This window comes from Pleurodeles waltl, chromosome 5 (genome assembly GCF_031143425.1).
Source record: "Pleurodeles waltl isolate 20211129_DDA chromosome 5, aPleWal1.hap1.20221129, whole genome shotgun sequence".
Taxonomy (NCBI): Eukaryota; Metazoa; Chordata; class Amphibia; order Caudata; family Salamandridae; genus Pleurodeles; species Pleurodeles waltl.
In genome coordinates, this window is record NC_090444.1 from 682937456 (window position 1) to 682961618 (window position 24163).

General features: G+C 45.5%; 1 protein-coding gene across 2 annotated transcripts in view; it reads left to right on the top strand.

Moving 5' to 3' along the window:
• The window catches only part of TULP4 (TUB like protein 4), a 682961-nt gene that overhangs the window by 353571 nt on the left and 305227 nt on the right, over positions 1-24163 (top strand). For both annotated transcript variants that reach the window (XM_069234583.1, XM_069234584.1), the window contains exon 3: positions 11395-11523. In XM_069234583.1, coding sequence (XP_069090684.1) covers positions 11395-11523 — 129 coding nt within the window. The remainder of the gene's footprint in view (positions 1-11394; positions 11524-24163) is intronic.

Genomic DNA, 24163 nt, shown 5'->3' on the forward strand with positions numbered 1-24163 from the left:
TGCATGGGAGTCTGTGCAGTTTCTCCAACCGAGCTGTGTGACACAGCCGGGCTGGAGAAACCTAAATGCGTGTGTCTGTTTGGCCGACCTGATGCGGCCGGCCAAACTCACATGCACACTTAATGCTCAGACTCCACTTCCCCTCTTCCGCCTCTCATGGCCCAGCCCACCCCTCCCTGCAGCCAAAAAATAAAACAATAGTATGGTATTGTTTTATTGTTCAGGTGCTGGCTCTTAGCCGGGGGGGCAAAGATCCTTCGCCAGTGTGAAGGAACTGCCTCTGATTGCACTGTAACCCAGGTTGCTGTGCAACATGGCTTAAAGGAATAAAATGCTACGACGCAGTCAGTGCTGGCCGTGTCTTAGTTCTTTACTTTCATCCCCTACTTTAAGCCATATTGCACAGCAGCCTGCGCTGCAACGTGTCTCAAAAAAGACGTTGAAACATCCAGTCGGTGCTTAATTTGTAAATAAAGTGGTGCCGGTGCTCAAAGCCCTTCTCTTAAACACGAGGCTGCTGTAATTAAATCTGCCAGCACTGAATACTGAGGCAGCGTAATCCTGAAGCCATCTCGGGCCTCTTCAGTCCAGTTACGCCACCCCTGCCCCTTCAGCTCATCCTGAAACTTTCTACCTTTATGACCCTTTTTTGTTTTTCCTTCTTCCGTCTTTCCCATATGTGTCTTTTGCTCGCAGCAAATGCTTGAGGCAGAAGAATAAGCCCCGGCCCTCACAAATATGGGCCGGTGCTTAGCACCGGAAACAACAAGCACAAATTAAGCACTGCATCCAGTAGATGTTGCATGAATGAAACCTATTGGCTTTGTCAATGCTTGTTACTTTTGATGCAGTTTTGAACAGATTAATATGCAATGCAGCTACTTACGTTTATCTTCGTTTTAGCCCTGGTGAAAGCTTTGTTAAAACAAACGTCTTTCAAAAATGGAACGTCTGTCTTCTTGCACATATGTAATCAGTTCCACTAAAATAATTGACCTACCTAAAAGGTGGTTGTAAAGGAAAGCACCCTGTACAATGACCTCTATAAGAAATTCATCTAGCGCCAGTAAAGTCAAAGTGCTTCAGCAAGAACTATAGCGGGAGCAAACGTGTTTACCCTTCCCTTTTAAAATCTCAAGCCACTGCACAGCATGTAAGTAGCAGTATGAACCTCCTCCCGCCGCAGTAAAAGCCAGAGGCTAGTCTTGAAGTTAGATGAATGATCTGAACTCGGCTGATCGAACAGACGGGGTAGCTCTGTAGGCATGCGAAATCTCAGCACAGGTAGTTTTCTGTAGGCACTAAGAAATAATCTTTACGTTAGACACTAACGTTTTATATATAAATAGCCTGACAAATAGATTGTTTTAATTCCAAAGATATGCAGTAATCATCCCAAGAACTGGGACTCAGCTACCCTACGCGTACAAACTGTAACACTAGGTCAATGCCGTCACAAAGGGAGTATTTTGTTAACACTTTGACGTCCTCCGACGTGTGGTGTCATCAATCGGAACTGTCTTGGATATATTACATGTATTCATTCATTAAGAAATGGGCACTCGTCCATAGATCTGTTTAAAAGGTCTCAATGATCTTACAGAAACCGGGAATACACAAAACGCGTTTTTTTGTGTGTATATATATATATATATATATATATATGTTCGATGGCATGTGTAGCTGCAGATACACATGCTGTGCACATCCCGCCATCTGGTGTTGGGCTCGGAGTGTTACAAGTTGTTTTTCTTCGAAGAAGTCTTTTCGAGTCACGAGACCGAGGGACTCCTCCCATTTCGACTCCATTGCTCATGGGCGTCGACTCCATCTTAGATTGTTTTTTTTTCCGCCATCGGGTTCGGACGTGTTCCTTTTCGCTCCGTGTTTTGGGTCGGAAAGTTAGTTAGAATCTCGGAAAAAAACGTCGGTATTGTTTGCGTTCGGTATCGGGTTAGTTACAACAGATCGACACCAAATTTAGAAGAGTTCCGGTGGCCCTTCGGGGTTTTTTCGATCCCCCGTCGGGGCCTGGTCGGCCCGGCCACGTGTGAATTCAAGGCTGATGGAACGGACCCCATTCCGCTTCTGTCCAAAATGCCATAACAAATATCCGTATACGGATCAGCATCTGGTCTGTAACTTGTGCTTGTCCCCAGAGCACAAGGAAGATACTTGTGAGGCCTGTCGAGCGTTTCGGTCCAGAAAGACGTTAAGAGATAGAAGAGCCAGAAGACTGCAGATGGCGTCGACGCCGACAGAACAAGAGCGTTTCGAGGAAGAAGAGGAAGCTTTCTCTATCCAAGAGTCGGACTCGGAAGAGCTCGAGGCCGAAGAAACGCCGAAAACCGTGAGTAAGACGTCGAAACATAAGACTCACGAGAAGTCAACAAAAGCCCAGGGGACGCCACCGCCAACAGGCCATGGCTTAACCCAAACAAGCGGTGACCGAGCCAAGGCACCGAAAAAGGGCACGCTGGTGTCGAAGTCATCCGACTCCGGTCGAGATACCGCCACACAGCAATCTCGGACCCGAGACATCGGCTCTGAGAAATTTCGGCACCGTCACAGCGGCACCGAACAAATTTGGCATCGAGACACCACCACGCCGAAAATTACAAAGGTTTCTTCGGAGCCTAAAAAGACCTCCGAAAAAGTTTCGGTTCCGAAACATCCAGCCTCGGAGCCGAAAACAGGTTCCTATACAGAGGAACAAGGATTGGCCTCCCAAATGAAAAAACATAGATTTGGAGAGGAACTTCAAGCTGTAGAGCCAGACTATACTCAAAGGAGGCTCCACATTCATCAAGACACAGGAAAGATAACCACTCTTCCTCCAATTAAAATAAAAAGAAAACTTGCCTTTCGCGAAAAGGACAAGGAGCCACAAGCAAAGGTGGCAAAGAAAACAACTCCACCACCTTCTCCACCACCATCAGTGCACACATCACCAGTAGCAACTCCTCCACTGATGAACTCCCCGACTCATACTGCCATGAGTCAAGATGATCCCGATGCATGGGACCTTTACGATGCTCCAGTATCGGACAACAGCCCAGACTCGTACCCTACCAGGCCGTCCCCTCCTGAGGACAGTACATCTTACACACAGGTGATCGCAAGGGCAGCTGTTTTCCATAACGTCGCCTTGCATTCAGAACCAATTGAGGATGACTTCTTGATTTAACATGCTAACCTCCACTCATAGCCAGTACCAAAGACTACCTATGCTCCCAGGAATGCTAAAACATTCAAAACAAATCTTTCAAGATCCTGTTAAAGGCCGAGCCATAACTCCAAGAGTGGAGAAAAAATACAAGCCACCGCCAACAGATCCTGTTTATATTACAACGCAGTTAACTCCAGACTCAGTAGTTGTCGGGCAGCTCGTAAGAGAGCAAACTCTCATACCTCGGGAGACGCACCACCTCCAGACAAAGAGAGTCGCAAATTTGATGCTGCGGGCAAAAGGGTTGCAGCACAAGCAGCAAACCAGTGGCGCATTGCCAATTCACAAGCGCTTTTGGCAAGATATGACAGAGCTCACTGGGATGAGATGCAACATTTGATAGAACACTTACCCAAGGAGTTCCAAAAAAGAGCACAACAAGTGGTGGGAGAAGGACAAAGTATCTCTAATAATCAGATACGGTCTTCAATGGATGCAGCAGATACGGCTGCAAGGACAGTAAATACTGCAATAACAATAAGAAGGCACGCATGGCTGCGCACGTCAGGTTTCAAGCCAGAAATTCAACAAGCTGTGCTAAATATGCCATTTAATGAACAGCAGTTGTTTGGGCCGGAAGTCGACACTGATATTGAGAAACTCAAGAAGGACACTGATACAGCAAAAGCCATGGGCGCACTCTACTCCCCGCAGAGCAGAGGCACCTTTCGCAAAACACCTTTTAGGGGAGGGTTTCGAGGACAACCTACAGAAACCACAACATCACAAACAAGGCCCACTTACCAAAGCCAATATCAGCGGGGAAGTTTTCGGGGGCAATATAGAGGGGGACAATTCCAAAGAGGTAGAGGAAAATTCCAAAGCCCCAAAAGTCCTCAAAATAAGCAGTGACTCACAAGTCACCCATCCCCATCACATAACACCTGTGGGGGGGAAGATTAAGCCAATTTTACAAACATTGGGAGGAGATAACAACAGATACTTGGGTACTAGCAATTATCCAGTATGGTTATTGCATAGAATTTCGAGAATTCCCTCCAACAGTCCCACCGAAAACACACAGTATGTCGAAACAACATATAAATCTTCTAGGATTAGAAGTTCAAGCATTGCTCCAAAAAGAGGCAATAGAATTAGTACCAAAACAAGAACTAAACACAGGAGTTTACTCACTGTACTTTCTAATACCCAAAAAAGACAAAACTCTAAGACCTATACTAGATCTCAGAATATTAAATACATACATCAAATCAGACCACTTTCACATGGTTACATTACAAGAAGTAATCCCACTGCTCAAACAACAAGACTACATGACAACACTGGATCTAAAGGATGCATATTTCCATATACCAATACATCCTTCACACAGAAAGTACCTAAGGTTTGTATTCCAAGGGATACATTACCAATTCAAAGTGTTGCCATTCGGAATAACAACTGCGCCAAGAGTTTTTAAAAAATGTCTAGCAGTAGTAGCTGCACATATCAGAAGGCAGCAAATACATGTGTTCCCATACCTAGACGATTGGTTAATCAAAACCAACACGCAAAAACAGTGTTCACGACACACAAATTACTTCATAGAAACCCTACACAAACTAGGTTTCTCAATCAATTACTCAAAGTCACACCTTCTGCCGTGTCAAACACAGCAATACCTAGGAGCAACAATCAACACAGTCAAAGGGATTGCCACACCAAGTCCACAAAGAGTCCAAACTTTCCAAAATGTAATACAAGCCATGTATCCAAACCAGAAGATACAGGTCAAATTAGTAATGAAACTCCTAGGCATGATGTCCTCATGCATAGCCATTGTCCCAAACGCAAGGTTGCACATGCGGCCCTTACAACAGTGCCTAGCATCACAGTGGTCACAAGCACAGGGTCAACTTCTAGATCTGGTGTTGATAGACCGCCAAACATACATCTCGCTTCAATGGTGGAACAGTATAAATTTAAACCAAGGGCGGCCTTTTCAAGACCCAGTGCCACAATGCGTAATAACGACAGATGCATCAATGACAGGGTGGGGAGCACACCTCAATCAGCACAGCATCCAAGGACAATGGGACATTCAGCAAAAACAGTTTCATATAAAGCACTTAGAACTGTTAGCGATGTTTCTAGCTCTGAAAGCATTTCAACCCATAATAACCCACAAATACACTCTTGTCAAAACGGACAACATGACAACAATGTATTACCTAAACAAACAGGGAGGAACACACTCGACACAGTTGTGTCTCCTAACACAAAAAATATTGCATTGGGCGATTCACAACCACATTCGCCTAATAGCACAATTTATTCCAGGGATTCAGAATCAGTTAGCAGACAATCTCTCTCGGGATCACCAACAGATCCACGAATGGGAAATTCACCCCCAAATACTGAACACTTACTTCAAAATGTGGGGAACGCCACCAATAGATCTGTTTGCAACAAAAGAAAACTCAAAATGCCAAAACTTCGCATCCAGGTACCCACAACATCAGTCTCAGGGCAATGCACTATGGATGAACTGGTCAGGGATATTTGCGTACGCTTTTCCCCCTCTCCCACTTCTTCCATATCTAGTAAACAAGTTGAGTCAAAACAAACTCAAACTCATACTAATAGCACCAACATGGGCAAGGCAACCTTGGTACACAACACTACTAGACCTTTCAGTAGTACCTCATATCAAACTGCCAAACAGACCAGATCTGTTAACACAACACAAACAACAGATCAGACATCCAAATCCAGCATCGCTGAATCTAGCAACTTGGCTCCTGAAATCCTAGAATTCGGGCACTTAGACCTCACACAGGAATGTATGGAGGTCATAAAACAGGCTAGAAAACCTACCACTAGACACTGTTATGCAAATAAGTGGAAAAGATTTGTTTATTACTGCCATAATAATCAAATTCAACCTTTACACGCATCTGCAAAAGAGATAGTAGGATACTTACTACATTTGCAGAAATCTAAACTAGCTTTCTCTTCCATTAAAATACATCTTACGGCAATTTCAGCCTTCCTGCAAATTACGCACTCAACTTCATTATTTAGGATACCAGTCATAAAAGCGTTTATGGAAGGCCTAAAGAGAATTATACCACCAAGAACACCACCAGTTCCTTCATGGAACCTCAACATTGTCTTAACACGACTCATGGGTCCACCTTTTGAGCCCATGCACTCTTGCGAAATGCAATACTTAACGTGGAAAGTTGCATTTTTAATTGCCATCACATCTCTAAGAAGAGTGAGTGAGATTCAAGCATTTACCATTCAAGAACCATTTATTCAAATACACAAAAATAAAGTTGTTCTACGGACCAATCCTAAATTTTTACCAAAAGTAATCTCACCGTTCCACTTGAATCAAACAGTAGAATTACCAGTGTTCTTCCCACAGCCAGATTCTGTAGCTGAAAGAGCACTACATACATTAGACATCAAAAGAGCACTAATGTACTACATTGACAGAACAAAACTAATTCGAAAGACAAAACAACTATTTATCGCCTTTCAAAAACCTCATACAGGAAATCCTATTTCAAAACAAGGCATTGCTAGATGGATAGTTAAGTGTATTCAAACCTGCTATCTTAAAGCTAAAAGAGAACTGCCTATTACACCAAAGGCACACTCAACCAGAAAGAAAGGTGCTACCATGGCCTTTCTAGGAAATATTCCAATGAACGAAATATGTAAGGCAGCAAGATGGTCTACGCCTCATACATTTACCAAGCACTACTGTGTAGATGTGTTAACTGCACAACAGGCAACAGTAGGTCAAGCTGTACTAAGAACATTATTTCAAACTACTTCAACTCCTACAGGCTGAACCACCGCTTTTTGGGGAGATAACTGCTTATTAGTCTATGCACAGCATGTGTATCTGCAGCTACACATGCCATCGAACGGAAAATGTCACTTACCCAGTGTACATCTGTTCGTGGCATTAGTCGCTGCAGATTCACATGCGCCCACCCGCCTCCCCGGGAGCCTGTAGCCGTTTAGAAGTAGATCTTAAACATTTGTACATTTGTAAATATATTACTTGAAACTTCATTATGTACATACGCATTCACTCCATTGCATGGGCACTATTACTAGCATACACAACTCCTACCTCACCCTCTGCGGGGAAAACAATCTAAGATGGAGTCGACGCCCATGCGCAATGGAGTCGAAATGGGAGGAGTCCCTCGGTCTCGTGACTCGAAAAGACTTCTTCGAAGAAAAACAACTTGTAACACTCCGAGCCCAACACCAGATGGCGGGATGTGCACAGCATGTGCATCTGCAGCGACTAATGCCACGAACAGATGTACACTGGGTAAGTGACATTTTCCATATATATGGGTCACTCCCACAGACTGGTTTTGGAGCTCCTTACAAGACAGCAGTGTAAAACACCATGCATACTCGTAATTCGGGAAATACTAGTACTGTGCTCTCAGCCATCACATGCTCAAGAGTTTGCATCAACATTCGGTAAGGCATCTCGACATGCAGTCAATCATTGTCAGTTTTAGCGTCTTTGTAAAAGGCTAAGACCACTCCAGGGCATTTTACTGCATTTGAGTTGAGTCTTCTTTCAACCTGGGTTTCAATCAATCAGCAAGGCCACTCCTTGCTCTACACAGGGCAGAAGCGCCTGTGCCACACCAGTCCATGGAACGTCCATGTCCAGGTGGAGTTGAAGCGCCTGCGAGGATATGTAAGGGAATGCTAAATCCAGTTATTATTAAGACAACCACCACCTGTGCTGGGCTAAACCTGCACACATTTGTCAGTGTGCTTCACACCTTTCTCGAGCTTCTCTGTACAAATGCACTTTAACGGTGGTGGACATAATGTAATCAGTTGTGAAAGATGGCTTGGCCTGATGAGCACAATTACTTTCTAAAAAATTAACTATAACTTCATGAGGTGCCTGGAGAAAGTCTGCCAGGTTTGTGCCCCATGGATGAATAGTTGAAGTGCCCCCAGGAGGGATGCTTATGGAGCATTCTCTTCTACCCTGGGAAATAGCTAAGGGTTAATATCCTAATCTGTATTTGGCACTACACCACATGAAGTTTATATGATTGTGTCTCTTTTGTACATCACTCCAGAGAATTGTGGTTATTTTAAAATGTTAATCCATTTGGTAGGTTGGCTCGCGACCCACTCCAAATTGGAATTTTACGAAGTTACCTATTTTTACATTCTGGCCTATTTGTACACATTTTGGTTTATAAAATTCTTCACTGGGCTTAAAAAATACCGGTCACGAATTGCGACTTCGTTTTGATCAACAGTTCTTCATAAATCTGGCCCTAAATGATTAGAGCAAGTGTGGTGTTAAACTTTTGTAGTATAATGTCTTTCCACCATTGTTTCACATAAAATTAAAGTACGAAAAGAGAACTAGATCTAATCCAATAGCAAACTAATTTAATTTATGTCATGGGCTGCTCCATGAGCAAGAATTCATTTAAAAGTTATATGTGATCTATTTTAATTGTGAAGTTTATTCTAAGACTTTCACTTTGCACTCTCTCCTAGTCACTTCCTAACATTCCCTTGACTCTTATCTACCGAACTCTTTACCTATTCTCCTGCGTAATGACTCATGTCGTTATAAACGTCGGAGGGGATTAATGCTCTACCTTGAGGGAAGTTGTCACTCTCTTCAAGCTGCCACACACTTAGCTGAAGCACAACCCGCTGGATCTGCCATTCCTGAACTGCGGCTCTTCAAGGAAGGATTAAGGTGCTGGAGAAAGTTCCAGGATTTCTCTGTCTCCCTGAGAAAGAGGAAAAGGCGGAGCCTTTGCCTCTGTGGATGTTTTGGTCCAGACAGACTCCAGTGAAGCCAGTAGTTTCACACTTGGAATTTCACTGTTGCACTGTTCACTAGTATGTAGGAAGACGTAAATCACAAACGGGGGTGTAGCTTCGGAGGGAGTAGGGGCTGTTGGGGTTTTACACCCCTTTGTGATGAATAGCTGGGCACAGGTTCTTTCAATGGGGTATGATGAGGTGTCTGTCGGATTTCACCTGGAATTTCTGCATACACAGAGACAAAAACACCCGCACATACGCTCCCTCTCTCTGTTTTGCTACTCCCCAGACATGTTGGTTAATCTACAAAATATTGTTTTCTCTCAGTACTCCTACCAATCCGCATTTCTCGCCCTTTCCTCACCCTTTCCTCACTGCCCCTTAAACCTCTCCCATGTGCCCTGCTTGTCCTATAATGTGTTTTAAGATTATGTTCTAGCGTGATTGTTGGAAAATCTGAAACTCACAGCCCCTCAGTTTTACTGGCCAAGTTACGCCCCTGATCACAAATATGCATACTGTTTATTTCTGTGTCGTTTTGGTGCAATAATTGTTCTAACAAACAACTTTCCGGAACTTTATATTATGTTGAGATTGTCTTTGCCGCAGCATAGAGATTCAGGGCCTGGTTACGACGTTGGCAGAAGTGATAACAAACGTGACGGATATCCAGTCCCCCGTATTGCAAGTTCCATTATATCCTATGGAACTTGTAAAACGGCAGGCGGAATAACTGTCACATTTGTGATGAAGCATCCGGTCCACCAAGGTCGTAATCAGGCCCTCAGTCTCGTTGGCCACATAGGTGAGGTCTGTGCTGCACAAAACTGGGGGCACTAGGAGATTCTGCAGGGACAATGGCTCCTATTTTTATATTTCCCTGTTTTTAGTTGTTCAGTAAATTAAACAGTACAACTGTGATAGTACTTCTCCGCTGAAGCATTTCAGCACATTATATCACCTGCACTTACTAGCTGCATTAATGCGTTTTATCATTTAGAGGTTGAGATGCATGTTACCTTATAAGAAAAACTGAAGCAAATGCGGAGGGCAAAATATTCTGGTACACTCTGCAAAGGAATTCGACCTCATCACCGCAATATAGCGTGACATCTAAATAGCTCATCTCTGGAAGAATCCAATTTAAAATGAGGTAATGCCTTGCTCATAAAGCTTTTTCATGGCCAGAGTCCGGGCCTACTTGAAATATCAGGACGTTCAAGCACTATCCAAAGTCAAACACTCTCCTAGTCGAAATTCCTAACTTTAAAACCTGGACGGCGTTGAAGCCATGTTTTCTGGTGCGGCTGTCACGGCTTGGAACTCTAACCCCTGCCCCAAATCAGAGCTACAACGCCGTTATCCAAATGCCATAGGCCGCTCCTGCCACACCTTCTCAAACATTATACTATTTGACGACTAGACCGGGCAGGCTCTAAAACGCTGCAGGTCCTCACAGCTGTTCTAGCAGCCCCTCTGTCTGTTTCACTTTCTGTGTAGAGCACCCTCGTACTGGCAGGTCCAGACATGGTAGATATGGTTAAAATAAAAAAAAAGGTACATACATTTATAGCAGAGTCCTGTTACTACTGTTTTTCGATTTTTTTTTACAGAGGGCACAATCCAGTTCCTAATGAATGGTGAATGCAGAATTTTAAAAAACCTGAAACTACTCTTATGGGTATTGTATTCTAATGCAATACTTTTAATCACCCTGCAACTTTTCATACAGATGCCTAAGCTAGGACCTTATAGCTGCAGTGCAACATAGAATAAAGATAATCTGACATATGATTTTGTTTTCTGAAAATAGCAAATCTTCAAATGTATGTTTGCCGTGGATGCAGTTTATTGTGGAGCTTCTACGCAGAGATGAGAATCATGTGCACCATTATGAAGTATCCGGTTTTTTATATTCTGTATTGAAAGGTGTAACATCATTGATGACTGACTCGCACTCTGCTAGATTAGTTCAAAGCAAGCAGTCTCCAAAATACGCAGAGAATCTGGGAAACGTTGGGGAGTAACAACAAAAAAGAAAATAAATGTGTTATCCTCAACTTTGGTACATACGTGAAGCACTCAAATCAAGTAAACGATGCTGCCATACTCTTTAAACCTACAAAGTAAAAAAAAAAAAAGTCTCTATTGTTACGCACATTTCATAAAGTAGTTTGATTTTGAAGATTTTAGTTGTAACTGGTGCGTTCACATTTGTGCCTATTGCTCTGATTCCCTAGAATAACCTGTGATAGTGCTAATAACCTGTGATAGTGCTGAAGAGTAGACTAGGAACAGTGTCTTAATGATGTTCATGCATGTCTTAGGCGCCCATGAGGACTGACAGCATTGTGTGTATGTCTTGTTTTTAGGTTGTCCTGGTCCGGTGGAATGAACCTTTTCAGAAGCTGGCAACCTGTGATGCTGATGGAGGAATTTTTGTGTGGATCCAGTATGAAGGAAGATGGTCTGTGGAACTCGTAAATGATCGTGGTGCACAAGTAGGTCTTTAGTTGCTAATAAAAATGGAGAAGAGAGGTTGGGCAGTCTGTCATACATCCTTTCAGAACCACAATCAGATGATTAAAGTATGATGTTCCAATATATATATAAGGAGCAGGCAGTACTTTTTGTTTGCTTGGCAAATGCAACACATATAAAACCTAGATAAATAGGCCCTAATTATAGGGCATCCCTTGGTAGGACACAAGAACTGTTACCCACTGAGGTGGCATGCTTAATCATCGGGTCCTGCTCCTGGTTGTATAGGGGGTGCAATACCCAGCGGGCATCCTTGCTGAGCCCTTTTAGGAGATCTTTTATCCTTAAATCAGTAAATACCAAATGGTACACTGAACCATCACTCGATGGGATTTTCTCTGGATGCAGATGGATTTAAGACAAAAATTTAGCTGAAGTATTGGAAAAGGGTCAAAATTGTCAATGGAAACCCTTAAGTGGTGTTGGGTCCCATGGCTAGATAAAAACAATGGACTCTCCCAGCATAATTATCCTTGGAGTCACTAGTCGGGTGACATGTTTCTTACCTTCAGTGGCCCCAAAGAGTCTGTGGCATTCTTCAGGACTGGGTTTTTGAACTCTGATTAAAGTTTTGGCGAGTTCTGAAGAAGTCTTAGTCCCTTTTAATGCTTCATTTTATATGTGAATTCTTCAGAACCCCAACTCCACTTCCATGAAGCCCTCAGGGATTTCCTGATAAATATATATAATGTTTGACCATAAAAAAATAATATTTAACTGCAAAGTAATTGCACTCTCATTGTTGTGACTACTGAAGTAGCGTCTGTGATATAGTGTCGTAAATCATGACCATGATTAACACAACCTTCTGATAGAGACCTTTAACCTCAAATTCCTCATCTTAAAATATTCCCCAGCAGTCAGACTGATTCCAGAAGATCTTGAGCAGCACTTCTGCACGCCAGTAGGTGGTGTGGGGTAGCTCCATGTCTACATCGTTAGCATAGAAAGTGATGTATGTGTTGGCTATGCAGACACCAATCCAGCATGCTGACATCCGTTCCTTTTCTTCCGTGCCAACAGCGTAGATCTGGAGAGCCAACTCAGTCATTTTTTATCAATTTTTTTCGACTTTTGTTTGAGCTTTGCCTCCAGTGTGCTAGTGACTTGTCTTCCAACAAAACCATGGGGTTTGAGCTGTGTGAAGAATGTCGCAGACAGATATCTAGCTCTCTCTGCATCCGAAGGTGATTTGCAAGCGTGCAATGAAGCCCCTAGTGGTCCGGCATAGATCGGCTCTGTGCCAATCCCATGGGAGATCTCAAGCCATTCTCCGAGTCAGTCCCATGGTCAATTGTCATCCCGCTCCAAGTTGCTGTCATCGAAGTTGGGTATGTCCAAGAATCACAAGAAGTCGAAGCGTTCTTTGACTGCTCCTAGCTGTGCTTCTAGGTTCTGTTCCCACACTCTACCCATGGAGCCAGCAGCTGGGTCTGCTCCACGCTTCCCAGAGTTCCCCAGAGCCGGAGCGACTCCTGCCCAACTCAGAGTTCTACAATGCCATGCATTCTGTCTTTGGGCTAACAGCTCCCTCTGGCACACCACACAGCTGAGTGGTGACCCTTGCTGAGTTAGCATTGGCTGTTTCACCTACTACACCAGTTAGACCGTTGGAACCCGCCCTGGATCTAAATTGGCACCGACACCACTGCGTCCTCCATTCTCAGTCCAACTGATGCAGTCCTTCCATGGTGCCACCAGCGCCGCACATAGAGGAACCTATCCTCCTATCTGGCTCTGAGGCGGCACTGCCTCAACTCCATTCGACATCAACACTGGCACCTTCAGGACTCTCTTAAAACATTCTGAACTTGCCACCCCAGATAGACTCTATTTTTCAGGAAGGAGAGAATGATGAAAAGGGTTATGGCCTTCTGGAGGACGACTCCTACCAGGAGGAAAGCTGGTATGAGAGCTGGGTGATGCCAGTCATCTGGACACCTCTCCTGATTTCCCCTCACTGCCATGGAGAATGGTGCTTCTTTTGTGGTAGTGATACACAGGGCTGCGAAGGTCTTTGATCTACAGCTACCCTCTGTCAAACTTGGGCTGATACACCCAGTGCTTCTTGGACTCCGTTGTGCAGCTGCTGCCCATGCTTCCAGAAGAGGGCCAAGCCATTCTGAACCAGACATTTGTTGTTGGCCGGGACTCAGCATAGTTCATCATTCGGTGTGGACTTGGCACCACTGACTCACTTGACAGGGCCGTGGCCTCTAGCGTGGCAGTCCGCTGCCATGCCTTTCCTTGGGTTCCCAGCAACAGTCCTTTCACCCCTTCTGTAGCTATGATCGGGGCTCCCATGGGTGACACAATACCAGTCTTACGCCCCAAGCTAGCAAACTTCCCAGCTTTCGTGGGCTGGAATGCAGATCCCACTGAGGATGAGGGACCCACACTCTGAGTACTGTCCATTCCCTTGCCCGACTGCTGCAACCTCCAAACCTCTTTAACAGGCCTTTATCGCAGCACACCCATCCTGTTGCCGGCAGGATCAGACACCACCTACCCCAGTAGCAAGCTGTAACCTCCAACAAGGGGATGCTCCAAAACGGTCACTGGGGGTATGCACTTCCATTTCTGGAAACCCTGCCTACTTTACCACCCTTTGTAGAATGGCTGACAGAGGACCATCCCTTTTTTATCTGTGTGGAAGTGCAGGCTTTGCTGGCTAGATGAACAATCGAGAGGGCACCAGCATCAGAAGTAGGACATGGTTGTTATTCCTGCTACTTTCTTTTGCCAAAAAAATATAGAGGTCTCTGCCCTATACCCTCTCAGTGCCCTTCTATGGAAAGAGAAATTCAAGATGCTCAAATTTTCTCTGCCCTGGAACCCAGAGACTGTATGGTAGCGTTGGACCTTCAGGACGCATATTTCTAGATTCCCATGCTGCAGGCCAAGGCATTTTCTGCAGCTCACTGTATGCCACAAGCATTTCCATTTTGCTGTGCTCCTCTTTGGCCTCATCAGTGTCCCTCTGGTGTTCACAAAACTGATAGCGGTGATTGCAGCACGCCTGCAGAGGTCAGGAGTACAAGTCATCCTCTGCCTCGACAACTGACTGTTAAAGGCGAAAACAACCCAGGCAGTCTTCACCCACCCCCAGAGTACAGCACACCTTCTGCACTCACTGGGGTTCATTAAGAATATGATAAACTCCGACTTGACTTCTTGTTAGATGCTCCCTTTCATCAGAGCCACTCTGGACTCGGTGCAATTCCGCGCCTCCCCTCCAGAGCGCAGAGTCCAAGTCTTTCAGGCTGTGATCCTTATTTTTCCACCTCAGTCCTGGATTTCATTGAGACTGCTGGATCTGATGTTGTCCTGCATCCTGCTGGTGAAGCATACTCAATGGCATATGCAGGCTTTGCAGTGGGATCTGAAGTCCCACCGGGCACAGCATCAGGGGAATCTCTCCAACCTGGTCTAGATTTCAGAGGAGACTGCAAAAGATCTGCTGTGGTGACTGACAGACTGCAATTGGACCAGCAGCAGATCCCTCTCTCTTCCCCACCCAGAGTTGACAGTGGTGACCGATGCATCACTTCTGGGATGGGGAGGCCATCTGGAAGGGGTGGAAATCAGAGGACTCTGGTCTCTGGCAGAATTCTAGCTCCATATCAGTCATCTGGAGTGGAGGACTATCTGCTTATCATTGAAGGCCTTTCTTCAATTTATCAAGGAAAGGCTGGTTCAGGTATTCACGGACAACACGTGGTTTTGCAACGAAGAGGGTGAGGTGGGCTTGTGGACCCTGTGCAAGGAGGCTCTGTGCCTCTGGACTTGGCTGGAATGCCAAGACATCTTTCTGGTCTTCCAGCACCTGGTGGGATCTCTGAACTCTGGAGCAGACTAACTCAGCCTCCTATGTCGTGCAGATCACAAATTGTGACTACTTCCGGAGGTGGTGCATGGTCTCATCAGAATTGGGGAGAACCTTGGTTAGGTCTGTTTAGTCTGGAAGCTGGGACTCTTTTGCGCCTTTTCCACTGATACCACTCTTATTACAGGTTCTCAAGAAGATCAGGATGACTAGGCCGAGTAATCTTAGTGGCTCCAGACTGGGTAAGGAGAATTTGGTATCCGGAACTTCTGAGCTTGAGCATATATCCTCCAATCAGGCTGCCCTTTCGAGAGGATCTTCTGTCACAGCCCCGGGACAGGGTTCTGTACCAAACCCGTACACACTCCACCTTCATGCGTGGAGATTGAGCAGCGGCAGTTGAAAGCCTTTGATTTTCCTCCTGTGATCTCTGATGCCATTCTGTCAGCCAGGTGTCCCCCAACAATGGTATATGCCTGCTCTTGGTACACATTTTTGGCTTGGTGTTCCTTACGTGATGGCCATCTACTTTCTGCTTCTTTGTCAGAGGTGCTGTTGTTTGTGCTGATGTTAACCCGAAAAAGCCCTTCTTTGGGCGTTGTTAAAAGTGATCTTTTTGACACCTCAGCTTTTTTGAGGATACCGGATTAGCTGATAAGTCATGTTTCCTTGACTGCAACATTTGTTTTCCCTGTCCCCTTTTGTCATACCCAAAGGAACCTGAATCTGGTTTTAACGTTTGTTATTTGTTACCCATTTGAGCCCCTACATAGCTGTCCTCTGTGGCTCAAAACCCTTAAGACCGTATTCATGCTGGCCATTACATCGACAAGGGGGGGTAGTGCACTTCTAGCTCTTTTGCTTACACCAGCTTCTAGCCAGACAAACTGGTTCTTTGGATTCATGCTTCCTTTCTGCCGAAAGTGTTGGCTCCTTTACACAGGAGCACAATACACAAATGCCTACATTTTTCACCGCTTCATCCTTCTAAGGAGGTGGAGAGACTCCATCACTTGGACCCAGCAAGAGCTCTCTCTTTTTACATCATTCATACCAAAGAACACAGGGTGGATGATCAGCTTTTCATTGGGTTCGCTAGAGTAAAAACAAAGGCACAGTGGTGTAGAAATGGACCATCTCTCAATGGATTGTACGCTACATCAAAATCTGCTACACAGCAGCTAAGAAGTAGCCTCCTCAGGGCTTGCGAGCTCATTTCACCAGGACCAAGGCCACTACTACTGCATCTGCATGCAGGGTACCTATGCTGGACAGCTGCCGAGCTGCCATGTAGGCGTCACTCCACACATAAACAAATGCTGGACAGGTAGCCCCTCTCAGTGGGCATTTTGCCTGTTCAGTCCCCCAGGAATTCCTGATTTGAGCCATTCGCAGACCCAACTCTGGGGTGATATCGCTTGGGAATTTGTTCTAAGGTGAGGAGTCTGCAGTTAAGTGTCAATCAGAAAAACAAGTTACTTCAGTAATGCTTTTTCTGGTAGACACACAATCTAATCAGAGATGGCTCACTGATCCTTTCCGTTCTGCGAACCGGGCTCTTAACCTGAAAGCCCTTGTTAGCTTCTGCATACTGGTCACACATCTTTCTGTCATGACTCCGCATTACTGGAGCAGAAATAGTCTTTAAAGAAGCTGATGTCAACTGACCAGGGTGGTGCCTATAAAGGCAGCATGCATGTTGCTTCTGACATGGAAGTGCCCAACTCCACCTGTTGGTGCTCAGAGCTACTGCTCAAAATTTTCCGGGTCCAATCTGACAGCTGGGGAATATTCTGAATTGAAGAATTAAAAGTTTTCCTAGCTATCGTAACAGAAATGTTAAATGCTATTAAGGACTAAGATGCGAGGATTATCCTCTAGTTTCTTTGGTCAATCAAACAGCAGCCACAATACAAGATCAGTAGACAACCAGAAAAAAACTTAATTTCCCATAACCTCGGGTAAAAAAATTAAGTTTGAAAAGAACAGTTCATGTCCTATCGAGCACTGTCAGCCTCAGTTAAAAGTGTTATCCCTTTTCGATCTTCCTCTTCCTTCTTGTGATGAAGCCACCCATGGAAGATTTCACTCCTGTTTGAAAGACTCCATCCCTTTAATTTAGAGAGAATTACCGGCCTGGGAAAGAATCGCACCAAGTACCACCACAGTTTAGCCACAGAACGAGGAAAAAACTTTACTTGCATCAATAAATAAATGAAGAACTTTTTAAAATAGTTAATAAACTGACATCGACAACCACAATACAATGGTCTTTAGTCAGTATATTTGCAACTGCTTAGCCAGCTTCTATCAGGAGGAAGTTGAGCTGATTTAAAATGGATTTTCCACAAGTTGTGCTAGCCAAAATAAGACTAAGGTACTATCAGAGGAAAAATCAGGGAAGCCAATTTTTTATAAGTTTACCCTGCTAATGTTAGATGAAGTAATTTCAATCATTACTACCAAGAGGTCTGGTTCTCCCCTTGAAACTTGTCCACCCAAAATACTCCATCTAGTGCCCAAGGTAATTGCTACCTACCTTATTAAGATCTTAAATGCTCTGTTTAGTGAAGGACATTTTCCTGCGTTGGTTCTCCATTATACTGTATCGTAACAATTAGCGACCCATTTCTCAGCTTCCATTCCCCACCAGACTGGTAGAGGCTATGAACCTACAGTTATAACTTTTATGGAAAATTACAATCTTTTGGATGATACCCAGTTTGGTTCTAGGCATAATAACAGCACCGAATCGGCGACCATAGTGTCATCAGAGGAAATGAGATCTTCCTTAAATAAAGGCGGCAATCAGTCCTTAACTTGTTGGATCTGTCTGTGGCATTTGACACTGTCAATCATGACCTGTTGATTGACCTCCTACTGAGCCTAGGAATGAAGATATAGCACTGGCTCTGCTACGTTAATTTCTTTCAGATCAGATTTAATTAGTATCTGCCAATGACTTTACATCTGTGCCCTATCATCTGCCTTGCAGGGTTCCCCAGGGGTCATCGTTGAGCCCAACGCTATTCAACCTTTGTCACTCCTCTGGCCACACTGAATTCAATCATTTGGACTATCATTAGCATCTTATGCTGATGATACTCAGATTGTGGGGTCGTTCTCCAAAAATAGTGTTAGCATGGGCAACTCATTTCGGAGTTGCCTGAGTGGAGCCAGCAAATGGATGGACAGCAACTCTCTTAAATTGAATTTATCTAAGACGGACATAATCCTTTTTGGAACCAAAACATAATTTTGGCCTCCTGGATGGTGGCCTGCTCAATTAGCACCGGTAGATAAAGTTACAAGCCCTAGCGTTATGACAGATAATAAACTCAGTTTTAAAACCCAAGTTAACAAGGTCACACTGGCTTCCTTTCTTTCTTTAGGTATCGCCAAGAAGATATCTAGATTTGTTCCATCTGATCTTTTGAAGACTGTGGTCATTGCTCTAGTCTTACCTAGACTCGAGTACTGCAGTGGTCTGTACCTAAATCTTACAAATGGAACTCTTTATGGGTTGCCAATTATACATAATGCAGCTGCACGGTGTCTATTGAACATCCCTAGATTTCTTTCAGCATCATCTGCAGACTACACTGGCTGCCTGTGAAGAAGCATGCCATATTTAAGACCCTGTGCATTGCCTTTAAGGCTCTTCATGGACAACGTCCTGCCTACATGAAAGAAAATCTGATCTGGTACTCGCCAAGCAGAACTCCTCTCTCTAGTACTGCCAAAAACCTATTGGAGCCTTCCTTAAAACACTGTTCCTGGGAAGACAGGAGCTTTGGTACCTGCACGTCCTTGAATTGAAACAAACTCCCTTTGGACCTCAAATCTGCTACTTCTCTAACTTCAGTTTGAAAGCTATTAAAAACCTGGCTTTTTGTCAATAGATGTTTAGTGCCTTCTGATCTTGTCTTTTTTAGCACCAAGACGCCTGGGTAATAATTGTGCTTAATAAATGTTATAATTCATCAAGCAGATCCAATAACCTGGGTTGGTCTTGATTCATTGTAGGTTGAGCTAATCCTCGCCTCCGAGTCCTTAAAAGAATTGAAACTTTCCATTAAGATAACTAGGACATTTTTCATTCTATGGTAGGACCAGAGGCGAGGATTATGCTAGATTAAAGCTTGCTTATCACCAGAGCCGCAGTTGAGGAAGACTGGCTTATAATAAAACCTCTTGAAGGTTCAATTTGAGGACCAGTTAGCTGCGCTCAGAATATCCTTCAAGCGGGCTACTAACACAAAGGCTTTTGAGGCCATTGCGCCCCAAGTGGAGTGTGCACCGAAATTCTTGGTATCAGTTCAGCTTCCTGCATTATCCACCATACCCATCTCGCGATGGTTGGAGAAGAGACTGCTCAGAAAGGCTTCCTTAAAATGATCAACAATTGCTTCTACCTGTGAGAACAAAGCTCTGCAGTCAAAGTTTCATAAGCCTTGGTGCATATTTCAACGCACATTTTGGGTGCTTCAGGAAAAGCTGCACAAGAAATCACCCGGGAATGACACTTGGTTCTTCAGGCGACATGAAACGTGACCCTGTCTGGCTTAAAGGACCTTCCTGTAATGTCTAGGGGCCTAACGTCCAAAACCGTCCTGCAGCAGATAAGACACAAAAGAAGGGCCAGTTTGGCCAACAACTGTTTCCGGGAGAGATACTTGATGCTTGGCCATGAGGGCAAGAGTTTCAAAACTTTATTCACATCTCAAAGGACCAAGTACTGGGCTTCGGGGGAAAGAGACAATTTAATGCTGCATAGCAATTTCTTAACCAAAGGGTGTTCTCCCGACTGGAAGCCCCGTAGTCATGCCGTGGCCAGCTGAGATTGCTGATCTAAACGTGTTAACCGATCTTTAGGCCATTCCTGCAAAAGCTAAAGAGACAAAGAAATTTAAGATGTGGACAACGTCCACCCCCACAGGATCCAACCTTCGTTGCAAACACCAACCGGCCCATTGAGACCAGGCCGATTGATATCTCTTGACGGTACGATCTGCCCAGCTTGAGAGAGGAGGTCCGCAGCATCTCTCAATAGGCCAGGGACTTGCCATTGAGACCTGTAATCCTCCACGCCATGAGCTGCAGGCTGCCCTTCGTAATCAGGTGATGGGTATTCCCTGAGGTATCTCTCAGGAGATGAGAATAATGGTGTAGATGGATTGGAGTAACCCAGAAAAGCTCCATCATAACTGAAAACCAAACTTGTGACTTCCAAACCGGAGTGATCACTACCAGATCTGCCCTCTGCCTGCACACCTTTGCTTCAACCGCATAATCATGTTAAATGGGGGAGAGCCATAACCCTGTTCCGACGACTAGTCCTCAAGAAAGGCATCGGTTGGTACTGCTGCCGGGTCCAGTTTCTAGCTGAAGTACTGAGGAAGCTGATGATCGATTCGGAACGTAAACAAGACAATCATGCCCAGGGGGAAAAGAGCTTTAAACTTTGTCCGAAGAAGTGTCCAATGGCCCGAATCTCGAATATGGCCGGACTGCCACTCGACCACCTGGTTGGCCGACCCCGGGAGATGTTCTGCCATGACTGACACATGATGCTCCAGGCAGTATCCCCAAACGTTCTTGGCCAGGTCAGGGAGCTCCGGACTGTGTACATTCAAAATAGTTGCTATAGCAAACAGCCGCCACTTTGTCCATCTTCAAGAAGAAACACAATTGTACCTGATCTCTGGTCCAATATTAGACTGCAAAGGAACCCACCATCAGCTCCAAGCAGTTGATATACATGGACTGTTCTGCGGCGGACCGTCCTCCGCCAGTGGTGAACTTCACACAACGAACTCCCCAGCCTGAACCGCTGGCATCGGATTTGATCACGAGATCTTCTTGAGAGCCTAAAATGGTGCAACCATTCCACACCTCCATGTGAGAGAGCCACCATTCGAGCTCCTCCTTGGCTTCGCTGGACAAGAGAGCACACTGGGAGTAAGTGAGATCACGGCCTAAGTGAGATGCTTTCAAGCGCTGGAGGGCCTGAAAGTGACGGTGTCTTGGGAAGATCACCCGACTATAGAATCACAACAGGCCTACCACCCTGGCTATCTAACAGTGAAAGGGCCGAGGTTTCGTTAGCACCCTCCTGAACTCGTGACATATGTTGTCCTATTTCCTGGAGGGAAGATTAAGCGTACTCTTCGCCGAATCAATCACAAACTCCTGACAGGAGATAAGTGTGAAGGGGAGAAGCTTGACTTTGCTTGCTTGACCACAAACCCCAGCGACTGCAGGAGATCCACCACCACCTGCAGAAGACAGGACAGAGCATGTGGGTATTGGCTCATCAGCAGCATGTTGTCTAGGTACGCTATCACACGTACGCCATACACTCACAAGCATTCTTTCACTGGCTTCAGAACCTTGGTGAAACACCGAGGAACTGACGGCAGGTGAACTCATAACTTTCTCACTGCCTTTGGAGCTGCAGAAAAAGACGATGCAGAGGCAAAATTTGGAACATAAGGTAAGCATCTTTGAGGTCCAGTTGACCCCTCCAATCGTTGGACCTGAGGAGATCACGAAGGAGATGAATGCCCTCCATCTTGAAGTGCCGATAAACCAACCACTCGCTGAATTCTCAGAGATTGATCATTGGGCGCTGACCGTCTTGCTTTTAGACTAAAAACAGATTGCTTAAAAAAACTGAGGGATGAGTACCTGAAGGGCATATTGTCCCTTTGGACAGAAGTTCCTGAACCTCATGCTGAATAAGAGGGGCCTACCGCTCTGAGAAAATGATGGGCTGAAGGAGAAGAGGTTGAAAGGGGGATCCGTAGAACTCTATGTGGAACCCCTGAACTGTTTGAAGCACCCAGCGTCAGACGTGAGAGCCTGCCAATTGTCCACATTTTGTGCCAGTAAAAACCCCCACAAAACAACTACATGAAGTCAGCAAAAGACTCACCATGAGAATTGGAGTTGGATCATCCACCTCGGGGTACATTCCGGTAGTCTCTGTGGCGCGACCACCCTCTGGTGGGGTAAAAACCCCAAAGCGAGAGAGGTGCTGCCATTGACCTCGCTGGGAAGGATGGCCTCTTCCAGAGGTGGAGTAATGGGAATGGACAGCCACGCACCCCCAACCGCGGCTTGCCCCGGAGAAAACACGCACATTGAAGATGCACATGACAGTTGATTTGGCCTTACCAAGAGAATTGAAGGTCAGCACAAATTTGTCGAGCTCTTAAACTAATGGGTCGCCAAAGAGTCCACCCTGTGTCACCTGGCCTGCCTCTGACGTTGCCCACTCCCTGAGTTTGGGGTCAATTTGTATGAGCAAGGACCTGCGCTTCTCCTTACAGATGGCGCAGTTGGCATTGCCAAAGAAAATAAGCACCCGTTGGGCCCAGCTGGACAGAACCTCTGGGAGATCAAAGCTCCGGATGCCATGGCGTTCTCCTCCATATCAAAGATTGTTACTAAAGGACCTGTTACATCAAGGAGCTTGTCCTGGCACGACCTCCAGGAGCGGTCAAGGTCCATCTTTGATGTATTTGGCCAGGAAAGTAGCCATATGTGCATCTATCTCAGGCGTAATGGTCTCTTTTCCATCCAAAGATGGCTGGGGGCATTCAGCCTGAAGGTGACCTCCAGATCATGGGGTTTCCAGAGCCTTCCGGCCACATATTTGATCACTTTGCCCATTCTGAGGAGAGAGGGTGCATCAGTTCCTCAAGTTCTAGGAGGTCTGAAAGGGAGTCGCCAGGCTCTTCCGCAGTGGGCCGAAGTACTGAGGGGGGTATTGGATGATGGTCTTTAGGACTGGTCATAGTCAGACTCGCCCTCTGAGCCCATAGAAGAGACAGGAGAAGCTGGGGGAGGAGAATTAGACACAGTCTCACTCAGTTGCAAGGGACCTGTCGGGTTGGGCAGCTCAGGGAGTGAAGGGGGTTTGCTGGCCAAGAACGCCGTTTTAAACTTGGCTAACGCATCCCGGTCCACCCCTGAGGATTCTCGAAGGGGGATGGCAGAAGCCGGTTTGAGAGGTTCTGGGGTCGAAGGCCCGGGAATGTTCTCCCTTGGAGCAAGGGGTTGTAAACACCATTATGCCATATCTATGAGTCCCTTCTCCAGAGGGGCCACTGCGTTTGAGACTGACTTAATTATGGAGTCATCCACCGCATTGCAGAACTCGTCTGTGACCAGGAAATATGACACGTCTTTCTCCTCCTCATAATGGTCCACATAGTCCTCTATGAATATTGAGGTAAGTATATCTGGCAAAGAAATCAATACATGCGCTTATGGTACGGTGGTCACTGATCATGTAAGAGGGGACTGATTGCGTGTGGGGGGTAGGCCCCAGTAATGAGCTGTAGCCTGAAATAGACCTTGTGAGGTCTTCAGTAGTGAGGATGTTCACAGACACAGGTCCTAGTCAGCTGGAGGCAATAATAGGCTACAGGCCCTGGAAGGCCTTATGAAATGGTATTGCTATCACTGAGCCTAAGCACAGAAGGGAGATGGCCCTGGCAAACAATTCACCCTTAAGTGTATTAACAGGCACCAACCAAAGGGAATATGGCAGCCTGGGCAATGTCTGACCTTATACCGGAGTCTGCTCCTGGAAAGATCTTACCCAGAGGGGTGTTATAGCTCCAGGCTGTCTGGGGCACTCGTGATTTCTGTGGACGGAGACGCTCAGTGATGTCAGTAACTGACTTGCGATCTGTGGCACGAGTCGACAAGTGTCTGGAAAGAGACACAAGAAGGTGTGCGCCCTCTAGCAGTTGTCAGACTTC